We start from the raw sequence: 21746 nt of genomic DNA on the forward strand, positions 1-21746 counted from the left end.
GTCCCCGCTAATGCACCTGGGAAACAACAGATGATGGCCCAAAATGCTTGTGCCCCTGCCACACACATGGGATGGAGTTCCAGACTCCTGGCTTCAGCCTGACCCAGTCCTGGCAATTGTGGCCATTTTGGGGGTGAAACAGCAGATAGAAGATCACTCTCTTTGTCTTTCCCTTTCTCCCTCTAACCCTGCCTTTCAAATAAATGAATAAATCTTAAAATAAAGGAAGGAGGGAAGAAAGGAAGCAAGAAAGGAAGGAAGGGAGGGAGGGAGGGGAAAGAAGACTACAGAAAGAAGAGTGAAGCTAACATATGAAATGATTAACATTTTATTCTCGCTTCCAATGTTAAAACATCTGTCAGGAATGTCTTGGCTTTTTAAATAAAGTAAAAAGAAAATTAAACGATGGTGTTGCTGTATAGAATGATGCTCTCTCTGGGACCTGTGGCATGAAGGGTGAGGGTGTTGGTAAAACAAGACTACTCATGCCTGTGTGTGAGTTTGGCATACAACTCTCTCTCTCCATTTTTATTTTTATGTTCATTTATTTGTTTTATTTACTTGGAAGGCATAGAGAAAAACAGAGCTCTCCCACCCAGTGGTTCACTCCTCAAATGCCTGCAACAGGCAGGGCTGGGAACACAGTCTGGGTCTCCCAAGTGAGTGGCAGGGACCTAACATTTGACAGAGTTCGGACTTGAATCCAGGCACTCCAATATAGACGCAGGTGTCTCGCTCTATGGCGTCTTAATCTCACAAACACCCACCCCTCTCTCTTTCTGTACCTGTCAAATTTTCCATAATGAAGCTTTTGATAACTCGACAAGTGGTGGTTCCACAATAATATTCTCAATCAAATCTTGCAAATAACATGCATGAAATCTATATCAATAATGCAAACTGATTTCTGAGTCTCATTTACATGGGAATATCTCCCTGGCCCTAACATATGGTTTTTGTTTGTTTGTTTGTTTGTTTTTTGACAGGCAGAGCGGACAGTGAGAGAGAGAGAGACAGAGAGAAAGGTCTTCCTTTTCCGTTGGTTCACCCCACAATGGCCACTGCGCTGGCACGCTGCGGCCGGCGCACCACGCTGATGCGAAGCCAGGAGCCAGGTGCTTCCTCCTGGTCTCCCATGCGGGTGCAGGGCCCAAGGACTTGGGCCATCCTCCACTGCACTCCCGGGCCACAGCAGAGAGCTAGACTGGAAGAGGGACAACCAGGACAGAATCCGGCGCCCTGACCAGGACTAGAACCCTGGGTGCTGGTGCCGCAGGTGGAGGATTAGCCTATTGAGCCGTGGCGCTGGCCTAATATGGTTTTAAAACATGAAGACATTGGGAAAGGCTGTTTGGGATGTCCCTGATCTCCATCTGAAATTACCAACACAAAAGCAGAGAAAAAATGCTTCCCATTTACCTCTCAAGGCCTAAGGGTCTCTAATCCCAATAAGAATTACACCTCCTAATTCCTATTACTGACAAAACAATTCTGGTGGGTCAAAAAAAAAATCTTCCATTTTAATACAACATTTAAAATGCCTGCTTTGTTATAGCCTTGCCCAAATACTGACGGAGTTTTTGGATTCAAAAGGCTTCGATAGCCTAGGCAGCTCATGTCAAGAGTCTCAGGTGATCACTGATCATACATAAGAGTGTTAATTGTAAAATTAACAACAGGAATCACTGTGCACTAACTTCCATGCAGGACCTCTGTCCTCAAAGAGTTGTATTATAATTAAGTGTAAGTGCTTGCAAGATGTATCATTCTGGGCTGAAGCCATGGCTCAATAGGCTAATCCTCCGCCTGCGGCGCTGGCACACCGAGTTCTAGTCCCGGTCAGGGTGTCGGATTCTGTCCCGGTTGCTCCTCTTTTAGTCTAGCTCCCTGCTGTGGCCCAGAGGGCCCTGCACCCCATGGAAGACCAGGAGGAAGCACCTGGCTCCTGGCTTTGGATTGGCGAAGCGCGCCGGCCACAAAGCACCAGTCATAGCAGCCACTTGGGGGATGAACCAACGGTAAAGGAGGACCCTTCTCTCTGTCTCTCTCTGTCTAACTCTGCCTGTTTAAAAAAATAAAAAAAAAGGTGTATCATTCTTGGGTGCTTCTTTAAAGTTTATTAAGTTTCTAAAAAAAAAAAAAAGGCAAAATTAACTTAAAGATTCAATAACTGAACAGCCCTTGTCTCTTCTGTTGAGGAACAGTTTTTGGTTTGGTTCGGTTTAGTTTGGTTTTTGGTTTTTGGTTTTTTTTTAACTGTGCAAATTGTTGAACTTTTTACTTATTATAGAGTTGGTCTGTGTATAAAGTTAATCGAAAATGGATCTTAGTGGAGAATGGGACTGGGGATGGGAGAGGGAGGAGGTGGAGGGGTAGAAGAGTGGGTGGGAGGGTGGGTACAGTGGGAAGAATCACTATATTCCTAGAGTTGTACTAGTGAAATGCACGAAGTTCGTATTCCTTAAATCAAAGGTTTCTTCTAGGGAAACAAAGAATGTCTGCTTTGATGATGAAAAAGTCATTGACTTCTTAGAGGTGGTTCAAAAGGGGGAACAGCCATGGTACTCACCATGAACACTTACAAATTAAGACCCAAGTTTTAAATATCACTATGTGTTTGGCAGACCTTTATACTTGCTTGATACATTGCTGGAATGGTGCAAGCGGTTTTGTTACCATGATTACTGTTCTAATAACACCAAGTAAACAACTGCAGCATCAAATAAATGTGGAACAGTGGCATATAAAATTTGAAAGAGGGGACAGTTAAATATAGTTTTTCTTATTTTTTTTTATTTATTTATTTAATGAATATAAGTTTCCAAAGTACGAATAATGGATTACAATGGCTTCCCCCCCATACCGTCCCTCCCACCCACAACCCTCCCCTTTCCCACTCCCTCTCCCCTTCCATTCACATCAAGATTCATTTTCGATTATCTTAATATACAGAAGATCAGCTTAGTATACATTAAGTAAGGATTTCAACAGTTTGCTCCCACACAGAAACATAAAGTGAAAAATAATAGATGATTTTTTTTTTAATGATGATGAAATCAGATCAGACCTATTGTCATGTTTAATCCCAGTGAGAGTCAAGTTGGGAGTTGATAGTTTCTTTTCTTTTTTTTTTTTTTTTTTTTTTTTTTTTACAGACGATCAGTTTAGTATGCATTAAGTAAAGATTTCAACAGTTTGCACCCCCATAGAAACACAAAGTGAAATATATTGTTTGAGTACTCATTATAGCATTAAATCTCAATACACAGCACATTAAGGACAGAGATCCTACATGAGGAGTAAGTGCACAGTGACTCCTGTTGTTGACTTTACGAATTGACACTCCTGTCTATGGCATCAGTAGTCTCCCTATGCTCCAGTCATGAGTTTCCAAGGCTATGGAAGCCCTCTGAGTTCTCCGATTCTTATCTTGTTTAGACAAGGTCATAGTCAAAGTGGAGGTTCTCTCCTCCCTTCAGAGAAAGGTACCTCCTTCTTTGAAGACCTGTTCTTTCCACTGAGATCTCACTCACAGAGATCTTTTGCCAGAGTGTCTTGGCTTTCCATGCCTGAAATACTCTCATGGGCTTTTCAGCCAGATCCGAATGCCTTTAGGGCTGATTCTGAGGCCAGAGTGCTATTTAGGACATCTGCCATTCTATGAGTCTGCTGAGTATCTCACTTCCCACGTTGGATCACTCTCCCCTTTATTTATTCTATCGGTTAGTGTTAGCAGGTACTAGACTTGCTTATGTGCTCCCTTTGACTCTTAGTCCTTTCATTATGATCAATTGTGAACTAAAATTGATCACTTGGACTAGTGAGATGGCATTGGTACATGCCACCTTGATGGGATTAAATTGGAGTACCCTGGTATGTTTCTAACTCTACCATTTGGGGCAAGTCAGCTTGAGCATGTCCCAAATTATACATCTCTTCCCTCTCTTATTCCTACTCTTGTGTTTAACAGGGATCACATTTCAGTTAAATTTCAACACTTAAGAATAACTGTGTATTAATTACAGAATTAAACCAGTCATATTAAGTAGAACAGACAAAAAAACTACTAAGAGGGATAATGTATTAAGTTGTTCATTAACAGTCAGGGCTATGCTGATCAAGTCACCGTTTCCCATAGTGTCCATTCCACTTCAACAGGTTTCCTTTTTGGTGTTCAGTCAGTTGTCACCAATCAGGGAGAACATATGGTATTTGTCCCTTTGGGACTGGCTTATTTCACTCAGCATGATGTGTTCCAGATTCCTCCATTTTGTTGCAAATGACTGGATTTCGTTGTTTCTTACTGCGGTATAGTATTCTAAAGAGTACATATCCCATAATTTCTTTATCCAGTCTACCGTTGATGGGCATTTAGGTTGGTTCCAGGTCTTAGCTATTGTGAATTGAGCTGCAATAAACATTAGGCTGCAGACTGCTTTTTTGTTTGCCAATTTAAATTCCTTTGGGTAAATTCCAAGGAGTGGGATGGCTGGGTAGAACGGTAGGGTTATCTTCAGGTTCCTGAGGGATCTCCAGACTGACTTCCATAGTGGCTTGACCAGCTTGCATTCCCACCAACAGTGGGTTAGTGTCCCTTTTTCCCCACATCCTCGCCAGCATCTGTTGTTGGTGGATTTCTGAATGTGAGCCATTCTAACCGGGGTGAGGTGGAACCTCAATGTGGTTTTAATTTGCATTTCCCTGATTGCTAATGACCTTGAACATTTTTTCATGTGCCTGTTGGCCATTTGGATTTCCTATTTTGAAAAATGTCTATTGAGGTCCTTGGCCCATCTCCTAATTGGGTTGTTGGTTTTGTTTTTGTGGAGTTTCTTGATCTCCTTGTAGATTCTGGTTATTAACCCTTTATCTGTTGCATAGTTTGCAAATATTTTTTCCCATTCTGTCGGTTGTCTCTTCACTCTCCTGACTGTTTCTTTTGCAGTACAGAAACTTCTCAATTTGATGCAATCCCAATAGTTAATTTTGGCTTTGACTGCCTGTGCCTCCCGGGTCTTTTCCAGAAACTCTTTGCCTGTGCCAATATCTTGAAGGGTTTCTCCAATGTTCTCTAGTAACTTGATGGTTTCAGGTCGTAGATTTAGGTCTTTAATCCATGTTGAGTGGATTTTTGTGTAAGGTGTAAGGTAGGGGTCTTGCTTCATGATTCTGCATGTGGAAATCCAATTTTCCCAGCACCATTTATTGAATAGACTGTCCTTGCTCCAGGAATTAGTTTTAGATCCTTGATCGAATATAAGTTCGCTGTAGATGTTTGGGTTGATTTCTGGTATTTCAATTCTGTTCCATTGGTCTATCCATCTGTTTCTGTACCAGTACCATGCTGTTTTGATTACAACTGCCCTGTAGTATGTCCTGAAATCTGGTATTGTGATGCCTCCGGCTTTGTTTTTGTTGTACAAGATTGCTTTAGCTATTCGAGGTCTCTTGTGCCTCCATATAAATTTCAGCACCAATTTTTCCAGATCTGAGAAGAAGGTCTTCGGTATCTTGATTGGTATTGCATTGAATTTATAAATTACTTTTGGGAGAATGGACATTTTGATGATATTGATTCTTCCAATCCATGAGCATGGAAGATTTTTCCATTTCTTGGTATCCTCTTCTATTTCTTTCTTTAAGGTTTTGTAATTTTCATCGTAGAGTTCTTTAACGTCCTTGGTTAAGTTTATTCCAAGGTATTTGATTGTTTTTGTAGCTATTGTGAATGGGATTGATCTTACAAGTTCTTCCTCAGCCATGGCATTGTCTGTGTATACAAAGGCTGTTGATTTTTGTGCATTGATTTTATACCCTGCTACTTTGCCAAACTCTTCTATGAGTTCCAATAGTCTCTTAGTAGAGTTCTTTGGGTCCCCTAAATAAAGAATCATGTCATCTGCAAAGAGGGATAGTTTGAGTTCTTCCTTCCCAATTTGTATCCCTTTAATTTCTTTTTCTTGCCTAATAGCTCTGGCTAGAATCTCCAGAACTATATTGAATAGCAGTGGTGAGAGTGGACATCCCTGTCTGGTCCCAGATCTCAGTGGAAATGCTTCCAACTTTTCCCCATTCAATAGGATGTTGGCTGTGGGTTTTTCATAGATTGCTTTGATTGTATTGAGGAATGTTCCTTCCAAACCCAGTTTGCTTAGAGTTTTCATCATGAATGGGTGTTGTATTTTATCAAATGCTTTCTCGGCATCTATTGAGATAATCATATGGTTTTTCTTCTGCAGTCGGTTAATGTGGTGTATCACATTGATTGTCTTGCACACATTAAACCATCCCTGCATACCAGGGATAAATCCCACTTGGTCTGGGTGGATGATCTTTCTGATGTGTTGTTGCATTCTATTGGCGAGAATTTTATTGAGGATTTTTGCATCTATGTTCATCAGGGATATTGGTCTGTAATTCTCTTTCAGTGCTGCATCTTTTTCTGGCTTAGGAATTAAGGTGATGCTGGCTTCATAGAAAGAATTTGGGAGGATTCCCTCTTCTTCGATTGTTCTGAATAGTTTGAGAAGAATTGGAGTTAGTTCTTCTTTAAATGTCTGGTAGAATTCAGCAGTGAATCCATCTGGTCCTGGGCTTTTCTTTGTTGGGAGGGCCTTTATTACTGTTTCAATTTCTGTCTCAGTTATGGGTCTGTTTAGGTTTTCGATGTCTTCCTGGTTCAATTTAGGTAGGTTGCATGTGTCCAGGAATCTATCCATTTCTGATAGGTTTCCCTGTTTGCTGGCATACAAGTCCTTGTAGTAATTTCTGATGATTCTTTTTATTTCTGTGGTGTCTGTTGTTACATTTCCTTTTTCATCTCTGATTTTATTGATTTGGGTCTTTTCTCTTCTTTTTTTAGTTAGTTGGGCCAATGGGGTGTCAATTTTGTTTATTTTTTCAAAAAACCAGCTCCTCGTTTGGCTGATTTTTTGGAATGTTTTTCTTGATTCAATCCTGTTGATTTCTTCTCTGATTTTAATTATTTCTCTTCTCCTACTAGATTTGGGTCTGGTTTGCTGTAGGTTTTCTAGATCCTTGAGGTGAATAGAAAGCTCATCTATTTGGTGCCTTTCCAATTTCTTGATGTAGGCACCTATTGATATAAACTTTCCTCTTAACACTGCTTTTGCTGCGTCCCATAAGTTTTGGTATGTTGTGCTGTTATCCTCATTTACTTCCAGAAAGTTTTTGATTTCTCTTTTGATTTCTTCTATGACCCATTGTTCATTCAGGAGCATGTTGTTCAATCTCCATGTGTTTGCATATGCTCTAGGGATTCCTGAGTTGTTCATTTCCAACTTCATTCCTTTATGGTCTGAGAAGCTGCATGGTATGATTCTAATTCTTTTGAATTTGCTGAGACTTGCTTTATGGCCTAGCATGTGGTCAATCCTAGAGAAGGTTCCATGTACTGCTGAGAAGAATGTAAAATCTTTAGCTGTAGGATTGAAAGTTCTGTATATATCTGTTAGATCCATTTGGGCTATAGTGTCGTTTAAATCTACTGTATCCTTGTTGATCTTCTGTCCTATTGATCTGTCTATTTCTGAGAGTGGAGTATTGAAGTCCCCCAGTACTATTGTATTGGGGTCTAAGTCTCCCTTTAAGTCCGTTAACAAATCTTTTAGATAAACCGGTGCCCTGTAGTTAGGTGCATATACATTGATAATTGTTATATCTTCCTGTTGAATTGATCCCTTAATCATTATGTAGTGTCCCCCTTTGTCTCTCTTAACAGTTTTTGTAGTAAAGTTTATGGTGTCTGATATTAAGATGGCTACGCCTGCTCTTTTTTCATTTCTGTTGGCATGGTATATCTTTTTCCAGCCTTTCACTTTCAGTCTGTATGGATCTTTGTTGGAAAGATGTGTTTCTTGTAAGCAGCAAATAGATGGGTTTTGTTCCTTAACCCAGTCAGCCAAACGGTGTCTTTTAACTGGACAGTTCAGGCCATTCACGTTCAATGTGACTAATGATAAGTGGTAACTTTGCCCTGCCATTTGCCAAAGATAAGTTCTAATATATGCTTTGAATTCCCTGTGATCTTTTGCTGTGAGGTTTCCTTCCTTTACCTTCTTTCATATTGATGACCGTGTTTCTTTGTTTCTGTGTGTAACACATCTTTAAGCATCTTTTGCAGGGCTGGACGAGTGGCAACAAATTCTTTCAATTTCTGTTTGTTATGAAAAGTCTTTATTTCACCTTCATTCACAAATGATAGCTTTGCAGGATATAATATTCTGGGCTGACAGTTGTTCTCTCTTAGTACCTGGGCTATATCTCGCCATTCCCTCCTAGCTTGTAGAGTTTCTGATGAGAAGTCAGCTGTGAGTCTGATTGGAGATCCTCTGAGAGTAATCTGACGTTTCTCTCTTGCACATTTTAGGATCTTTTCTTTATGTTTCACTGTGGAGAGTTTAATTACAACGTGTCGTGGTGAGGATCTCTTTTGGTCGTGTTTTTTAGGGGTTCTGTGAGCTTCCTGTACTAGGATTTCTCTGTCCTTCTCCAAACCTGGGAAATTTTCTGCTAATATCTCACTAAAAAGGCCTTCTAATCCTTTCTCCCTCTCCATGCCTTCAGGAACTCCTAGAACCCGAATGTTGGGTTTTTTAATAGTATCCTGAAGATTCCCGACAATATGTTTTAGATTCCTAATTTCCTCGTCTTTTCTTTGGTCTGACTGTATCCTTTCCTGTTCTCTGTCTTCTAAGTCTGATATTCTCTCTTCTGCTTCTCCCATTCTGTTTGTAAGGCTCTCTATTGTGTTTTTCATTTGATCTATTGAATTCTTCACTTCAGTCACTATCCCAGTTTCCTGTTGTACTAGTTGTTTTGTTTCGTTTTGATTCCTCCTTAATATTTCATTTTCACAAGAGAGATTTTCTATCTTGTCCATTAAGGATTTCCGTAGTTCAAGAATTTGTTTTTGAGAACTTCTTAATGTTCTTATCAATTTTTTGAGATCTGCTTCTTGCATTTCTTCTATGTCATCATCCTCATAATCTTGAATTGGGGTGTCTTTTTCATTTGAGGGCTTCATGGTGACTTCCTTGTTTTTATTACCTTGGTTTTTGCGTTTGTTATTTGTCATATTGGAGATATTTGGTTTCTTCACTGTGGTGCTTTTTCTTGTTATACTATGACTCTAGATTAAGTGGACTATCTGTTTTTGATGGAGCCTTAGGGCTTGAGATGGGTGTGGCCTGAGAGCTCTGTTTGGTGTGCCAAAGGTGACACTCCCAGGTTGGGCGTGGTAAACCTCTCTCTCTCTCTTTCTTTTTTTGATTCAAAAGGGAAGTTATTCTGCACAGCTGAACGAAGTTGGAGGTAGTTAGCAGGCAAATGATATACCCAGAGGAGCCAGAGATCGGAAGCTCTTTCCCAAGGACCACACAGGGAATCTGTTCTGCCCTCAGAGTGGGCTCAAATTCTCCTTCAGTCTCCCACTGGGTTGCCAAAGTTACGGAATTGTAGCGTCTCTGGAGAGTGCTCACATGAATTCCGTGAGTTCTCTCCCCCACCGTCTCTTTTTTCACAGTCTCAGTTCAGTAGCACCACAAATTTACTAGGTCCTAATCTCCTGTTAATTCGCCCCGCCCAGAGTCAGGTTTTTCTGCTAGGCTCAGGGCCGGTGCAGACCTGAGGTCGCTCTGCTTATGACGTATGTCCAAGATGGCGCCTGCTCTTTGTCTTGCTCGCCCTTGAGAGGTGAGCGGAGAGAGAGAAACCCGTGTCCATACCAGTCACCTTTTTTTTTTCCCCTCTCTCTCTCTTCCAGTTAGCTTGGTGAAGTCCCCCCCCCCGGGGGGTCGTTCCCTCTAGTCTCCTCTCTCCGCTTGCCTGCCGGTGTCTTGGGTTATTGAGGTTCGGCTCACCTCGCGTTCCAGCGCTGGTGTGTTGAGTCTGCCGCTGGTGTCCCGAACTGTGGGCTCCCACGCTCTCCACGCAGGTCTGCTCCCCTTCCAGCGCCGATGTGTGGACTCGGAGCCCTGGACGTCCCAAGTCTCCCCGCTGTTGCACTCCCCTTTGAGCACTTGCGCACAGACCCTGCAGCTTGCGCAGCTCAGTCCCGCGGCTCGGCTTCCGCGGCTCGGCTTCCGCGGCTCGGTCCTGCGGCTAGGCTTTCGCGCGCGGTGGGCGACCTTGTTCTCCCAGTAGGTCCTCCGATTTAAGCCCACTGGATCCAGAAGAGTTTCGTCTGCAATATTTTCCTGGTTCTTTTTTCTGAGGCTACCGTAACTCCCCTTTTATTAAACTAAATTTTCCTGGACTATCGGTGCGCGCCCTCACTATTCCACCATCTTGGCTCCGCCCCTCAATATAGTTTTTCTTAATTAAAATTTACCCGACTGGAATAAGTGATGCTCAAAATATCATAGGGAAAGAAACTCAAAAGTGAATCTTTTTATTTTTATTATATAAAAAATAAAATATTGTAATAATTACTTGGGGAAATAATGCTTTAACGGCTAGAAATAGCCTCTCATACAACTTTAGTTCTCTCTATTGATAGACTAAGCTTTATTTAAATTGCAAGATACATATCCAGTGGACTGTGCCAACATGATAATTTTTCATTATCAACAGATGGACCATTGACAAGGAAATACAAGTGACAATGGATTCTGCTCTATGCACTTACCTTTACAAACAGAGATGTGATCTTCTCAGAGGTGTTGTAGTAATGAGAGATGCTATAGATCATTTTAATCGCACTTATAAGGGTAGGAATGGCATCAATCATGGATATCTGGAAGATATCACAAAGTTTTCAAGGAAAAAATCATACTCAGAAAAATTCTAATTAGAATAGTCTAATCATTCCATCTTCATTAGAATAAAGTTTAACATAATTTTATTTAAAGTTTTACCTAATGTTTTACATGAATATATTAAACAATAATTGTTTTTATTTTATATATTAATCATATATGGTTAATCAAATTGTATTTCTTATATGATTAATCAAATTATATTTCAATTCAAAATCTATAAACTTGCTGTTAATGACAAGCAACAGAAAGTTAACAGTTATTAATGATTAACTGTCAATAAGTTAATTTTTTTAACTTTTATTTAATGAATATAAATTTCCAAAGTACGATTTATGGGTTACAATGGCTTCACCCCATACCGTCCCTCCCACCCACAGCCCTCCCCTTTCCCACTCCCTCTCCCCTTCCATTCACATCAAGATTCATTTTCGATTATCTTAATATACAGAAGATCAGCTTAGTATACATTAAGTAAGGATTTCAACAGTTTGCTCCCACACAGAAACATAAAGTGAGGAATAATAGATGATTTTTTTAAAATGATGATGAAATCAGATCTGTCAATAAGTTAATTTTTAAAAAAATAAAAGTCAACACTTCCTAAAGGTAGAAGATATTTTAAAAAACAACCAAGGATGAATTATCCTATTGTTCTTTGAGGTATAGTCCAGAATGTCAGTTGTAATACAAATGATCTTCAAAAACTTCATGGAAAAATGTATTTTACTAGGAAAATATACAGAGTTTAACATTTTTTGCATCAATATAAATCTATATTCTTTTTTTGACAAAGTTTTTGAAGTGCCTTCATATGTATGGAAAATGTAACACATTATAAGTGCTTTTTCTCATAGACATCTTTACTCATAGAGTCAGATTAGAAATATAGCATGTGAATAATTTCATTAAGAATGAAAAGGAGCTTCAAAATCTGCCCACCAGACTGTATCATCTATGAACTCAATGTCAACATTCAGTCCCACTGGTGCAGAGAGCATCATCTGCAGGCTAAAGGTGTAGAAATCCTCAACTCACAGGGTCACTGCTGTACAAAGGATCACAGCATTTCTCAAGGGTGTACAAGTATTTGACATTGTCCTTGGCTTCATTAGCTGCATCAGTGATTCGAATATCCGTCTCCCGCCATATCTATGCACAATACAGGAAAGCAATTTTAATGCAATCACTCACAGAGACACTTCCCCTGCAACAACTCCTAAAATCGCCACAAGGCCCTTCACTCAGATTTTCAGTGTGTTCTCCGCGTCTTACCTAAAACTGAATCCAGAGGGGTGAAGGAGAATGCTACTCTGAAGAGCGATTTTTCATATTTTACTACAATTTTAAAAGTATCTCGTCCAAGCCTTCTCTTATAAAAACCTATGCTACAAAGAAGCACAGAGCACCAAGAGGGCAGACCCTCCCCTTAAACCCACGTCTTCTCCCCTGAACTGCCTAACTTCCATTTATTCTGTCTTCCCTTTTATAGCCCAAACTCCCATTCCCTAAACTCCTATACTTGTGTTTATCCACTGATACAGCAATTGTTGATAATTACCAGCTATATGCCAGGACTTTAATATAATTTGGGAAATTCAAAATTGAAAAGATAATATAAAAACTTGGGGACACTAAAAGGAAATGACTTAGCATAAGCCAACACATTCAGTTGACTTTATGAAAGTCCTACTGAGCAAATTTCTGAATGGTATAACATGCTCACCTCTCATATTTCATCGAGCCTTGATTTAAGGTAAATCTAAATCACATTCATTGATACAAATTGCTATTAAAATTATTAGCTGGATTGAAACATCCAATAAATGCTCAAAAATGATCTTTATGGCAGCAGTGCCAGGTGAGTTAGGCAGCCTCTACCACAGCCCCTATTATCACCAACTTCTTGTATTCATACTCTTGCATCATATCTTCTCCTTGCATGCTAAATGTAATGACTTGCTTTTTAAAAAGAATGTAACAAAAGTGATGGGCTGGGGCTGGTGCTGTGGTGTAGCGGGTAAAGCCGCCGCCTGCAGTGCCAGCATCCCATATGAGCGCTGGTTCGAGTCTCAGCTGTTCCATTTCCAATCCAGCTCTCTGCTGTGGCCTGGGAAAGCAGTAGAAAATGGCCCAAGTCTTTGGGACCCTGTACCCATGTGGGAGACCTGGAAGAAGCTCCTGGCTCCTGGCTTGGATCGATGCAACTCCAACCGTTGTGGCCAACTGGGGAGTGAACCAGCAGGTGGAAGACCTGTCTCTCTCTCTCTCTCTCTCTCTCTCTCTCTCTCTCTCTGTGATTCTGCCTCTCAAATAAAATAAATAAATCTTTTTTAAAAATTGATGGGCTATCACTCCCAGGAATAGTTTATGAAAAGACTGTGATATCTCTATTGAATTCTCTCATACTCTCTTCCTTGCTCCTTGTAAGGGAAGTCAGCTGCTATGCTGTAAGCCACCACACTGATGCCCTATAGAAGGGAAAGGAACTGAAAGGAGCCTCCAACTAACATCCAGCAAGGAACTGAAACCTGTAACAAATGTGGAAGCAGATCTCCCCAGCTGAGCATTCAGATGTGCCAACCTCCTGACGGCAGCCTCATGAGAGACCCCGAGTCAGAGGAACTCAGTTGTGCTGTACCCTGATTCCTGACCTGGAAACTGTGAGATAAAAATGCTGCTAAGTCTTGGGGTAATTTATTTTGTAGTATAAAACTAATATATTAGGACTAAAAAATAAGCACAGATAAGTTTTCATTATTACCACTTCTAGCTAGCCTAAATTCATAATATATATATTGATATTAGCAGGTTATATCTTAATTACTTGCAATGCCCTCTAATAATATATATCCACACATATACACCAGCCAACAAATTCTTTAATTCAAAGTCTATTTCCACACCATCCAAAACTATATAAGGATAATATCCAATCTTAAAGGCTTATCATAAAGATATAATAAGGGCTGGCGCCATGGCTCAATAGGCTAATCCTCCGCCTTGAGGCGCTGGCACACCGGGTTCTAGTCCCAGTCGGGGCACCAGATTCTGTCCCAGTTGCCCCTCTTCCAGGCCAGCTCTCTGCTATGGCCAGGGAGTGCAGTGGAGGATGGCCCAAGTGCTTGGGCCATGCACCCGCATGGGAGACCAGGAGAAGCACCTGGCTCCTGGCTTCGGATCAGCATGATGCGCCGGCCACAGTGGCCATTTGGGGGGTGAACCAACGGAAAAGGAAGACCTTTCTCTCTGTTTCTCTCTCTCTCTCACTGTCTACTCTGCCAGTCAAAAAAAAAAAAAAAGATATAATAAAATTTTTCTGTTCATAATTACTCTATGAAATTATTCATAGAGAAGTCTCAATTATATTTCAAAAGCCAAAATAAAGGGCTGATAACCTTCAGAAGTCTTGACTTTGCAGCAGCAAGGACTGCCAAAACAGCCTTCACATCAGGGCTCTTCAGCTCCTCCAAAAGGTAGTTAAACTTGGATAATCTCTTTTTCCAGTACTCCAACTCTGCTCGGGGCCCGACGTCATCTGACTCCTTCCGCAGCTGGTTGTTTTCAGCAAGGACCTGCAAAACATGGGGGGGGGGGGGGGGGGGTGAGCCATTGAGAGGGGCTAGAGGCGTGAAAGTTATATATAAGCTATATAAGCAAAATAAGGAAAGAAATTGTATTATCTAAATCATGGTATATTTTGTTCATTTACAAACTGTGAATGAGTTTCTTACTAACTTGTCTCCATTTTCAAAACTTCAACAAAAATTGAGTTGACTTTTCTCACTGAAAAACACTTCATTAATGAACTTTTGAAGGCCCTAATTTTGGAAATCTTGACTGTTCCTTTACTATATAAACTTGGAGCACTATAACAATAGATAATCCTATGTCTGCAGCTCTTAAATTCTTTTTTTTTAAAGATTTATTTATTTTATATGAAAGTCAGAGTTACAGAGAGAGGAGAGCAGAGAGAAAGAGAGAGAGAGAGAGAGGTCTTCCATCCAATGGTTCACTCTCCAATTGGCCGCAACACCTGGAGCTGTGCCAATCCAAAGCCAGGAGCCAGGAGATTCTTCCAGATCTCCTACGCGGGTGCAGGGGCCCAAGGACTTGGGCCATCTTCTACTGCTTTCCCAGGACATCACAGAGAGCTGGATCAGAAGAAGAGCAGCCAGGACTAGAACTGGCGCCCATATGGGATGTCGGCATTTCAGGCCAGGGCATTAACCTGCTGTGCCATAGTGCCAGCCCCAACAGCTATTAAATTCTAATTACATTGGCTGGTGCCACGGCTCAATAGGCTAATCCTCTGCCTGTGGCGCCGGCACCCCGGGTTCTAGTCCCGGTTGGGGTGCCGGATTCTGTCCCGGTTGCTCCTCTTCCAGTCCAGCTTTCTGCAGTAGCCCGGGAGTGCAGTGGAGGATGGTCCAGCAGTCCTTGCACCCTGCATCCTCATGGGAGACCAGGAGAGGCATGTGGCTCCTGGCTTCAGACCAGCGTGGTGCTCCAGCCACAGTGGCCATTGGGGGGTGAACCAATGGAAAAAGGAAGACCTTTCTCTCTGTCTCTCTCTCTCACTGTCCACTCTGCCTGTCAAAAAAAAATTCTTGGAGTCACTGTGTACTTAGTCCTCATGTAGGATCTCTGTCCTTAATATGTTGTTCAATGTGAATTAATGCTATAACTAATACTCAAACAGTATTTTACACTTTATGTTCTGTGTGGGTGCAAACTGATGAAATCTTTATTTAATATATACTAAATTGATCTTCTGTATATAAAGAAAATTGAAAATGAATCTTGATGTGAATGGAATGGGAGAGGGAGCGGGAGATGGGAGGGTTGCGGGTGGGAGGGAAGTTATGGGGGGGAAAGCCATTGTAATCCATAAACTGTACTTTGGAAATTTATATTTACTAAATAAAAGTTTAAAAAAATTCTAATTACACTTACTTTTTGGTGAAATGTCCACCTTCGTAAAAAAAATCTTTTATTATAAGCCTTAATCTCCCTTTTGGAGAAAATGCTCAATTAGAAAACTCCTTATATGTCTACAGAGATTGCAGTTACATAAGTATATAAAGTCACTTATTATGATCTCTTGCAATTCTTACTCCCTTCCTAACTAACAAGTAATCTCCACCTTGAACCTCTCATCTTTATAAGGACTTGCAGTAAAACAAATGAGAATGTCATATAACTTCATCTATCAACTGGTTCAGTAACAGGAAATCTGAAATGGACGTTGGTTTCTGAAAGTTACCTGTTCAGTCTGTCTGATCCATACTTTCATACAACCCTCTACTTTTTCCAAAGTCTCAGGATTATTAGCCAGAGTCAAGTAGTCTATTGGTTCCTTCAGGGTTTTCAGTTGAAATATCTCACACTTTTGAAAATTCACCTAATTAAAACAAAAAATAAATAGTAAGATAATGGTTTTAAAAACCAGACACACATTTTTTGGTCAACCCTTAAGTCTAGACAGATCCTAAAGGGATCCTTTAATCTAAACTATCTCTATCAACAAAGATACTTGGAAGTATGGTGTACAATATATAATGACCAATCTCCCCTATGCATTGAATAGCACTTAAGATGTTTGATTCTTACATCAAATTTAGAGAAGAAAGAGAGGGGGGGGGGACAAATCAAAACATCACAAGATTAGGAAATTAATAGGAAATGTGAAAATTATCTAGTCAATTTATAAAGCAGAACAGAGAGTTAGCAGGGCAGGGGGTGAAAGGGTAGTTCTTAATCTATTTTTGTTTTGTTTTGTTTTGACAGGCAAAGTGGACAGTGAGAGAGAGAGACAGAGAGAAAGGTCTTCCTTTTGCCATTGGTTCACCCTCCAATGGCCGCCGTGGCAGGCACACCGCGCTGATCCCATGGCAGGAGCCAGGTGCTTCTCTTGGTCTCCCATGGGGTGCAGGGCCCAAGCACTTGGGCCATCCTCCACTGCACTCCCTGGCCACAGCAGAGAGCTGGCCTGGAAGAGGGGCAACCGGGACAGAATCCGGTGCCCCGACCGGGACTAGAACCCGGGGTGCCGGCGCGGAAAGGCAGAGGATTAGCCTAGTGAGCCACTGTGCCAGCTAAATCTATTGTTTATTGTTTGGAACTAAGGAAAGATAAACTTTCATATCCCTATCAACCACATCCTTACAGTTGGAAAGTTCAATGGTAAACACTTGGATTCAGTTCAGGGGACAGGAAAGTGCACTTTGACTTGCCAAAGACACCTAATATTTTTTATACACAAAATACACAAACTTCACAAAAAGGACTTCTCTATTTGATTAGGACTTCCTGGCGAAAGTACACCCGGTACCTTCAGTTCTCAGGCCCAATCTAACTTTACCTATAGTCCAGCTCTGTTGTGTCTTTCAATGTGTTCAGAAGAGACATAGCTATTTGTCACCCTCAAACCCCAGCAGGGCCAAGGAACCACTTTTCAAAGCTCAGGTCCCACCCCTTGTAAACCAAAGAGTGCCCTAGGGGAAATGGAAGAGAAAAGCATTTGTTGGGTGAAAGTGTCCCTGCTACTGGGGCCTGCCCGGGGGAACACAACCACCCAGAACATTTCTCTCAAGGTTTTCCATTTACTTCGGTCAGCTTTCTAATAAGCCCTGACCCCTGATGGTTCCTGGCCCTGCCTCCCAAGCTCATCACTGCTCAGAAGTGACTGCAATCCATCCAGAGCCCAGGCTCTGCATCTGATGTTTCCCCATGGGGCTCAGAGATGCTACTCTTTCCTCCTTGAATCAGCCTCCATTCTCTATCTTCTTCACTTTGCTTCTCACTGGGAAACACCAAGGCCAACCTACCTCCACTCATTTCCACGTGCCTTAAGCTCAGGCTACAGCAGCCCGGATGGGCCTTCCAGAACTCCCCCTTAGGGTCCCAGAAACCTTAAGGAGCCAGCTCAAAACCCATGACCTCTCCCACTCAGTGGAGTACCTCTCCCATGAAGAGACATCCCTTCTGCTCCTGTAATTCTTTTCTTATACTATTAAGTAGAAGTCTACAAAAAACACTGATCTTTAGATAGAATGTCAATAATTTCATTTGGTACAACCTGGATTGGCCTACATCATAGTAAATTGCAAACATAATTCAGCTGTTGGCAGGGGTCATACAATTCCTGTCTGGATAAAATTTGCTCAACTCCTCAACCACATATACTTTGGTGACAAGAATAATCTCCCCTCTTGGGGCTGGCCTTGTGGCTTGGCAGGTTAAGCCACTGCCCAGAACACCAACATCCCACTGAGTGCCAATTCAGGTCCCAGCGCACTTCCAATCCAACTCCCTGATAATGTTCCTGAGAAAGCAATAGAAGATGTCTCAAATGCTTGGACCCTTGCACCCATGTGGAGACCCAGATGGAATACAAAGCTTCTGGCTCCAGCCCTGACCCAGACCCAGTCATTGTAGCCATTTGGGGAGTGAGTCAACAGATGGAAGATCTGTCTGTCTCTCCCTCTCTCTATCTCTGCCTTTCAAATCAATAAACAAATATACAAAAAGAAGAAGACTCCCCCTCGGCATCCCAAGAGAATCAGTGTCCCCTAGAGAGAAGGGCAGATTGTCACTTGCCATGTGTATCATTGGAGCCATTTCTCTACCCCCATACACACCTGATCTCAACTCTGTCACCTTCCAGTTCCCTTATTTCCTCTATCCTCTCTCCCACCTCCCCCCAAAACACACACACACACACACACACACACACACACTGTATTCTCACCCTCTGCCTCAAGTGATCACAAACACAGGGAAATAAAACCTCACATTTGCCATACATACACTTAAAGGCCCTTTTAGACACTGGCGGAACCATAGGATCAACACTCTCTCCCCAAACTCATCAATTTTCCTTTCCTTCTTCCTATCTCTTCATGATTTCCTCTCACCCCTACACACACACACACACACACACATACACACACCACTCTTGCTCCAAATTCTTTCATTCTAGGATACACAGCAATGCCATGAGCATTTCATACTCTTGACTTCATAAACATTCAACACATCGAACTGAGAAAAATCTTGAATCATTGCCAACAATCTTATGAAACCCTGGAATGCATTCATCATACGTATTTCAGATTAAATCTAGTCACCACCATATCTTGAGAGGGCAAAAATAATTGTCAAGAGAATTTTTTCAAGATTTTCAACCTGGTGGAATTAAGACCATCCGAAAGAAATATCATCCACTTGTATATTACATTTGCTGACCATCGGGTCATTTTAAAGGGACAACTTACTCATCCTTACCTTCTCCTTCAAACTCTCCTGTGCACCCAACAGGACATTCACAAAACCTTCCAGAGAGTTCAGGAACTCTTGCTGGATGTTAGATGCTTCCTGAAGACCCTGGAGCTCACCCCAGCCATGGCTCGTGGCCCTGAGTGCAGGGATGAAGATGTCTGACAGCAGCCGTCTCATGCTGTTCAACAGGCCCCCATCTGCAGTATCCAACATGTTGAAGCTCACCTCCTGGGAAGCAATTAGTATATTCTTCACTGCAAAAATTATCCTCAACTGCAACATAGCTTCTAAGTCATTTCTAAATATTGTTAATTAATCAAATCTCAAGTGTATCTGCCCAACAATTTGCCATTTTGATACTCTGGTTAAAAAATAAGCTTTACACTATCCTCAAATACAATTAACAGAATATATGCAAGAAATTAATAGAACACCAGATATTTTCTGTTTTATTTTCTCCAAAAAGACAATGTACCCAACAAGGACTGGGGAGATTTTTATGGATGTACTTCACTGTACATAAAAGTTACATATGCACCTGTAGAAACCTTATTCTAAATGTACCAAAATTACCACTACGTGAACTATATATGGAAAATTCTCCTGAAAAGGAGAGACCTCATTGTATACACATACACAATGTTAAATCAATTTTGTTAATAAATACTAAGCCTTCTTAGAACATTTTAGGGAAATGTCCTCTTAATTGCTTACTTTAAATGCTTTAAAACTATTTCTTTGGAAGTAGTTTTAGATATTGTAATGAACACGATGGTTGTTCCACAAGGAGGGACATTTTTGTGCAGTTTACATGAATTTGGAAATCTGGGGTTAATATTAACTGCTGCCCTTACCCGATGGATGTTCTCAGGGGTGATGGCTCTGGAAGGGTCAGGCCTAATGAAGAACACACACACTCCTGTAAGAGCAACATCTTTTCCCTCGGTCACGAACACCTTAGTTTTTTTTATCTTTCCAGAAACAGGATTTCCCCCTCCTGGAGAGCCAAGCTGTCCTACAATGCAAAAGAATCGTAGTTTCACAGATCCTATTTGTAGTTTATATTTCCTGTTAAAATACCATCATCTTTAACTGGTCTATGTGCCCTGGCTGGGGCCACCCCTTGAACAATCTCCAGCTTGAGCCCTAAAGAGATCTAAAATGATTGGCTTGATTCCAGATCACAGATTCACTTCAAAATTGTTGCTCAGAGCAGGGCAGTGAGGAAGAATCAGGGGTAGAAAATATCCATCGGTGTGGCTTGTTCCAGGACCTTTGCTAGGAACCTTTTCCACATTGCTAAAACTCACAACTGTGATACAGCTCTGACCTGTTGCAGGTCACATAGCCACCAGATGGCAGAGCCATGGTCAAAAATTAGCTCAGGGGCCAGCCCCATCACGCAGTATGTTAATCCTCCTCCTGCAGTGCTGGCATCCCATATGAGTGCCGATTCTAGTCCCAGCTGTTCCTCTTCCCATCCAGCTCTCTGCTGTGGCCTGGGAAAGCAGTAGAAGATGGCCCAAGTCCTTGGGCCCCTGTACCCACATGGGAGACCAAGAAGAAGCACCTGGCTCCTGGCTTTAGATCGGCGTAGCTCCAGGCGTTGAGGCCATTTGGGGAGTGAACCAATAGGAGGAAGACCTTCCTCTCTGTCTCTCCCTCTCACTGTCTATAACTCTACCTCTCAAATAAATAAATAAAATCTTTAAAAATAATTAGCTCAGGAGGCAGGTGCTGTGGCACAGTGGATTAAGCTGTCACTTGGAACACCCACATCCCATATCAGAGTACCTGGGATTATGTTCTTCCTGGTTTTTGGTCCAGCTTCCTGCTAATGCACACCCTGGGTGGCAGCAGATAAGCCCCAGTAATGGAGTCCTAGCCACCCTGGCTTCAGTGTAGCCAGTCCTAGCTTTTGCAGGCATTTAAGGAATGAACCAACAGTCAGAGATCTCTCTCTCTTTCTCTTTCTCTCTTTCTCTCTTTCTCTACCCCTCCCTCCCTCTCAAATAAATATAAATAATAAATAAACTTTAAATAAAAAACTTTAAAAACACAGCTCTGGCTCCAAAACTCAACACCCTCATTTCACCATGCTTATTTATACAGTTCTGGCTCCAAAACTCACTACTCTCACTTCCCCATGTTGTATTTACACTGTCATAGTCAGTGTAGCTGGCCAGTCCTTTAGTACATTGCTAAAGTCTAGATGGTGCAGAGGTAAAACCATGTGGTGATTAATGTGTGGGCCCTGGAGTCAGACTCCAATTGCTTCAATCTACAGCTGAAATTCCTAGCCATGTGATATTGGGCAAGTTACTTAATCTTTCATCCACTGGTTCATTTCACAAATGGCTACAATAGCCAGAGCTGGGCCAGGCTGAAACCAGGAACTCAAAACTCCATCCAGGTCTCCCACATGGTTGGCAAGTACCCAAGTATTTGGGCCATCATATGCTGCTTCCAATGCATGTTAGCAAGCAGCTAGATCAGAAACAGAGCAGCCAGGAATCCAACCAGTACCCCAGTATGGATGTGGGCATTGAAAACAGCACCTTAATCTGTTGCACCAAAACATTCTCCCCAACTTTTAGTTTTTAAACAAGTATATTCATACTCTATGCCAAAAGCAATAACTATTTTTCCTTCTCTTCAAAATGGCAATAAAGCATGTTTTTATTT

The 21746-nt window shown here is 41.6% G+C and overlaps 1 protein-coding gene across 2 annotated transcripts in view; it reads right to left on the reverse strand.

Annotated features, from left to right (window-relative positions):
* Positions 1–21746, reverse strand: part of DNAH5 (dynein axonemal heavy chain 5) — a 335739-nt gene that overhangs the window by 231385 nt on the left and 82608 nt on the right. For both annotated transcript variants that reach the window (XR_007922507.2, XM_051853566.2), the window contains exons 4-9: positions 19916–20076; positions 19068–19289; positions 16045–16182; positions 14177–14353; positions 11817–11930; positions 10649–10756 (exon numbers count right to left, since the gene is read on the reverse strand). Coding sequence is in view for 1 of the 2 variants with exons in the window: in XM_051853566.2 (XP_051709526.2) it covers positions 10649–10756; positions 11817–11930; positions 14177–14353; positions 16045–16182; positions 19068–19289; positions 19916–20076 (920 nt within the window). In the remaining variant the exon portion in view is untranslated. The remainder of the gene's footprint in view (positions 1–10648; positions 10757–11816; positions 11931–14176; positions 14354–16044; positions 16183–19067; positions 19290–19915; positions 20077–21746) is intronic.

Source organism: Oryctolagus cuniculus, chromosome 14, assembly GCF_964237555.1.
Source record: "Oryctolagus cuniculus chromosome 14, mOryCun1.1, whole genome shotgun sequence".
In the NCBI taxonomy this organism is placed as follows: Eukaryota; Metazoa; Chordata; class Mammalia; order Lagomorpha; family Leporidae; genus Oryctolagus; species Oryctolagus cuniculus.